Source organism: Seriola lalandi, unplaced genomic scaffold, assembly GCF_002814215.2.
Source record: "Seriola lalandi dorsalis isolate HSWRI2012SDOR001 ecotype SW California unplaced genomic scaffold, Sedor1 jcf7180002054892, whole genome shotgun sequence".
Taxonomy (NCBI): domain Eukaryota; kingdom Metazoa; phylum Chordata; class Actinopteri; order Carangiformes; family Carangidae; genus Seriola; species Seriola lalandi.
Window position 1 is genome coordinate 500,104 of NW_019525444.1, and position 5,017 is coordinate 505,120.

General features: G+C 41.4%; 1 protein-coding gene across 1 annotated transcript in view; it reads left to right on the plus strand.

Moving 5' to 3' along the window:
• Positions 1-5,017, plus strand: part of LOC111672010 (cytohesin-3-like) — a 35,625-nt gene that overhangs the window by 18,091 nt on the left and 12,517 nt on the right. The window contains exons 8-9 of the mRNA XM_023429270.2: positions 2,095-2,243; positions 2,384-2,495. Coding sequence (XP_023285038.1) covers positions 2,095-2,243; positions 2,384-2,495 — 261 coding nt within the window. The remainder of the gene's footprint in view (positions 1-2,094; positions 2,244-2,383; positions 2,496-5,017) is intronic.

The following is a 5,017-nucleotide window of genomic DNA, read 5'->3' on the forward strand; positions in this document are numbered from 1 at the left end:
ACTCACCCCCAGAGGCCTCTCAGATATGAAGGCCAGTATCTCTTCATCAACACTTCCTGTCTTCATTTCAATTGATTTAAATGGAATGTTTTTTTTATTGTTTATATAAAAATCAACATTATTAGTGATTTGTTTCTTTCTTTCATTTATACAATTAAATTTTTTAGGTCAGGCTGGTAAAGTTTGTATTTATCCATTACTTTTTTGCTAACTATTCGAATCAGTTTATGCTTATTTATAGATATTTCCACAAATTATCATCATTTTACTAAACTATTACAACTGTGTATCCAGTCCTTTTAGCTATTTCAACCACTTTCCCATTACTTTTGAACCATCGGTTACATTATTTATCCACTACATTTAGCTAATATCAACAGTTTTTTATTTATCAATTACTTTCAGCTAACTATTACTTTAACTTACTTCATCCATTAACACATTACTTATAACTGTTTAGACTTTCTTGCTGCCTATTTTTGATACTCTCATACAGTGTTGGTGACTGATTCTTTTTCTTTTTCAAACAAATTGTAACTTACATTTTTTTTCAAATTAGTGGAGTTAATCTTTCCACGTTCCCCCTGGCAACAGCTGGAGTACCTGTGGTGCGTACTCCTGGTTGAGAGCTGGGCTTCAGTTTGTCACTGAGCAATGTGTGAAATCCAAATCCGTGCAGTGACAAACAGTCCGGCCTAACATGCCGACAGAAACACTGCCTGAGGGTTTATAATACGATGACCTGTTTTTTTTTTTTTAATGCATTTCAATCATTAAACCATAATTTACTGTATCTAATGTTCAGTGAGGATTAACCAGATTACAGTTTCCAGTTCACTGCAGCAGATGAGTTCAGAGAAAACAACCGGCAACAAACAAGGGAGATTCATTATTCAGGAAGACCCAACCTGGCTAAGTGATACTTATGATAAACAAAGCCGACAACTACAACAGTTAGTACATAATTAAAAAGGTTTTAGAGCAACCTTATTGTGTGTTCAAGACATTTTACAGTGTGAAGGGATACTCCAGACTTTTTGTGATCTTCAGGTAATCTATTACCTGCTTAGGGACGAGGTTGAGCAAATTCAGATGCTATGAGATCGGGATGTATGGTGGTTAAACTACAAACAGGGTTATTTTTAGGTATTATAGAAATATAAGATTTAATGTTTCCAGCATAAAAGCCTCCACAATGACACGACGTGCATTCAGTCATCCCATAATCTGCATATAGGCCGTGTGTGTGTGTGTGTGTGTGTGCGTGCGTGCGTGCGTGCGTGCGCGCGCAGGGCAGAGCATCAGCACAGGACCATGTGTGTGGTAGTTACCCCACACCGAGCCTATAAAAGTATCACAGATCTGTAATTACCAGGGTCATGAGCAGCACATTTCCCTCAGTGCTTCATCATGACCGGTTCTTTCAATACACTGACACTCCTCTTGCTCTTACCAGCAACTCCTGGCCCATAGTGCACGCTGTGTGCAAAGCTCCAGTGTGTGTGTGTGTGTGTGTGTGTGTGTGTGTGTTTTTTTGTCCTTTATAAAGAATGTGTGCAGGCAGACAATAGCAGCGCAGGACAGCCAGCACCAAAGTGTGTCAGTGTGAGGAGACAGACAGAGTGGAATGAATGATTCATTTACAGGCAGCCACTGGGCCGTGTGAGTCTGAACATTAACACACAGCAGAGAGACTACAACCCTGCACCCCCATACACACACACACACACACACACACACACACACAAGCGAACATAGAGAATTTTTCAAATGCAGTACAAATGTAAAATTATGTTAAAAAAATAGGCCTCCAAAGATGTACGAGTAAAACAAAGAATAAAACTAGATGGTAGTTTTCTCCTCTTTTTGATCTTGGTGTGAAGCAAGTTTCATTGTCTGTTATTACTTGCTCCAATGTTACATTTTTCTGCATTGTATGTTAAATTTGTGCCATACCACCATATATTTGGTAAACAAAGATTTAGATTTACAGATTTATTCTTATATAGATCATTAATACTGTGTGTAAACGGGGTCTCTGTGGCAGGATCTACACTTTCGTAACCCTTTTGTTTCCCTCCCTGTTGCTCTCAGACACCTGCTACGTGCTGTCGTTTGCTATCATCATGCTGAACACCAGCCTACACAACCCAAACGTCAGAGACAAACCCCCCGTGGAGCGCTTTATCTCCATGAACAGAGGCATTAATGAAGGAGGAGATCTGCCAGAGGAGCTGCTCAGGGTTAGGATTTGTCTACAATTGTGTGTTTGTGTGTGTGATGACTGATCTCTTGACCGTTCTGTCACACTCACTCCATACGACTCAGGCATTTCCTCCACTGTTTCCCCATATGATTAATAGTTTTCCTCCCCTGTCTGCAGAACCTTTACGACAGCATCAAAAACGAGCCCTTCAAAATCCCAGAGGATGATGGGAACGATCTGACGCACACATTCTTCAACCCCGACAGAGAAGGCTGGCTCTTGAAGCTTGGTATGTGCATTCAGAGTTGCAAAAAGGAACCTTGATTATATTGTTGCTTTAAGTCACGAGGGTCTCAACGTCAGTTTGATGAGCAGTGACCTTCGTTTCCCTGGTGGAGTGTGTTTGTTTGTGTGTGACTTGTGTACGATGAGCTTCCAGGTGGCCATGATGAAGGGCGATGGCTCTTGGGCAGCAACAAATACCTGATTAACTTACTTAACTTTTTCAGTTTTATTAGATTTAAACATTAAGTCACTGTTTGTGCTACATTTTTACCAACAGGAAAAGATGCAGGTTATATCCTGACCGTTATCATGAGCTGATGCTAACGCCAGTTTCACCTGGAAAAGCCTGAAATTGAACTTTTCTAAGCATTAAGGGCTCGATTACACCAGCGTTTACAACAGCAACATTTTTAGAAGAAATTCATTTTGGAAAATTTTGACTGGAACTTCTGCAATCAATGAATTTGTTCTCAGTAAATTTGCAAATGAAGTTTTTTGTGAACTGTGATGCATGAGTTTGTGCCGTTTCTTTGGTCAATGCCAGATGTGTTTTCAGCTCCACAATCAAATATTGAGAGAATTTATGACACATCTTGGCATTTTAAATGACTTTTGTGTTTGTTGTTCATTTTCCCGCTGCGACCACTCAGACCCCTACTGGCTGATTAGCTGGCCAATCATTCAACAGAGCTGACTCTCATCAAACTATGAATCCATTCACTAACTGCCACAAACAGGAACATTACAGACTTGTAATGCTAATAGTGACTTTAAAAATAACTTTTTTTTAGTCAGCTCATGATTTCTGCCCATTTTCGCCCAGGAAACTGTCCACCTTCATAATGGCGCCTGATATCTTGCTAGAAAATTTGTGACGCAACTGCAAAGTGTCTTTTCTCTCTTCGTCCTACATCACATGACCTCTCCTCCTCTCGTTCCGTCTCATATTGTCTCTCCTTGCTCCTTTTTGTGATCTCTCTCTCTCTCTCTCTCTCTCTCTCTCTCCGTCTCCGTCTCTCTGTCATTGTGAATTTTGCGCTTGCTGTCTTTCTGTGTCCTTGTGTGTTTTTTGTTCCTCACTCCTTCTCTAACCTTTCACCCTTTCGCCCTGTGTTTTGTTCTTTCATTCTGTTCTGTGATGGCTGTTCCTTCTTAAATCTCTGTATTAGGAGGTAGGTAACGCTCCTTCCTCCTCCATCCACCCAGTTCATCACAGAGTGTCCTCACACTGGCATTGGCATCCATTATCTCCTTAGCACACCGGGCCCCTGAACATGCTAGCCGCCTCATGTAATTGGCTTGTTGTATCAGAGCTGTTACTGGGCAAAAAAAGTGATGGCATTGTGAGGTGATGGGTTATCTCATTCAAAGGAAAGGCGAGTTGGAGGTCAATGATCTCTCTCATCATTTTGCATGGGGACTGGCTGCGTTCTTCTTGTGGCTCTGGAGGAGGCTGGATGACGCTGAGGGCTCGTCTCAGTTGGTGCACACACACAGCGCTAATTTAGCATAAAAAGAAGCCTGGGCATGAAAGATAACTGCTCACCTCATCAAACCTCTGTGCCACTCACCACATCCCCAAAACATACCATGTCATGTATGTCAGAGCCATGCACAAATAAGCAACATGTTTTTTGCAGATAAAATGAAAAGACTAATGTAATGATAGATCACAATCACTAGTGATCAGGTGAGTCTAGATTGTTTAAGCCTTTTGGAATCAAAAGTTGACATGAACATTAAATGGATGGATCAACTTTGACCTTGTGTATTTATGGGTGCTCACCTTCAAGTTCAGTTTCACATTGGTCAAGATAACAGATTCGAACTGGATATTTGAAGGAAGAGTTTGACATTGGTGGAAATACCTGTATTTGCTTTCTTACTGAGAGTTAGCTGAGAAGATCAACAAGCAGCCAGTTAGTTTAGCTTAGCACAAAGATGAAAACGGGGGGAACTTGTAGTCGGAGAAGCTACTTCCCTGTTTCCAGTCTTTTTGCTATGCTAAGAAAACCCACTGTACTATACGGATCTGATTTTCAGCTAATTCTCAACAAGAAAACTTAAAAGCATATTTCCCAATATGCCGTACTTTTTCTTATTAATATGACATTAGCTTTTAAAGCGCCAACAAGTCAACCAAAGGACTAAATCAAATTCTTAGACACTGCTGCAGACTTTGGACTTTTCTCCATGTAACGTTAACATGCATTGCTCTGACGCATGTCACTTTCAGGGGTCAGCTGAGCAGGTCCCCTCATGCTTTGTACCATTAAAGACGGCCCTGTGCGTCATACAGCTCCTGTGTAGCTATCTGCCAGAACATGCAGTCATGCTCGAGCTTTAGTGAATGGTGCTGCTTGAATCCGCGCTGTGGGAATGCATATGTGCCGCTGCGTGACCGATCATGCAGTGAAATAAAGGAGACCTTTGCCCCTTTCTCATTTTTGTCCCTCTGTTCCTGCCCTACAGGCCTCCATACCTCCCACTGCTGCTTCACGGATCCCCCGTGTGTGTGTGTGTGTG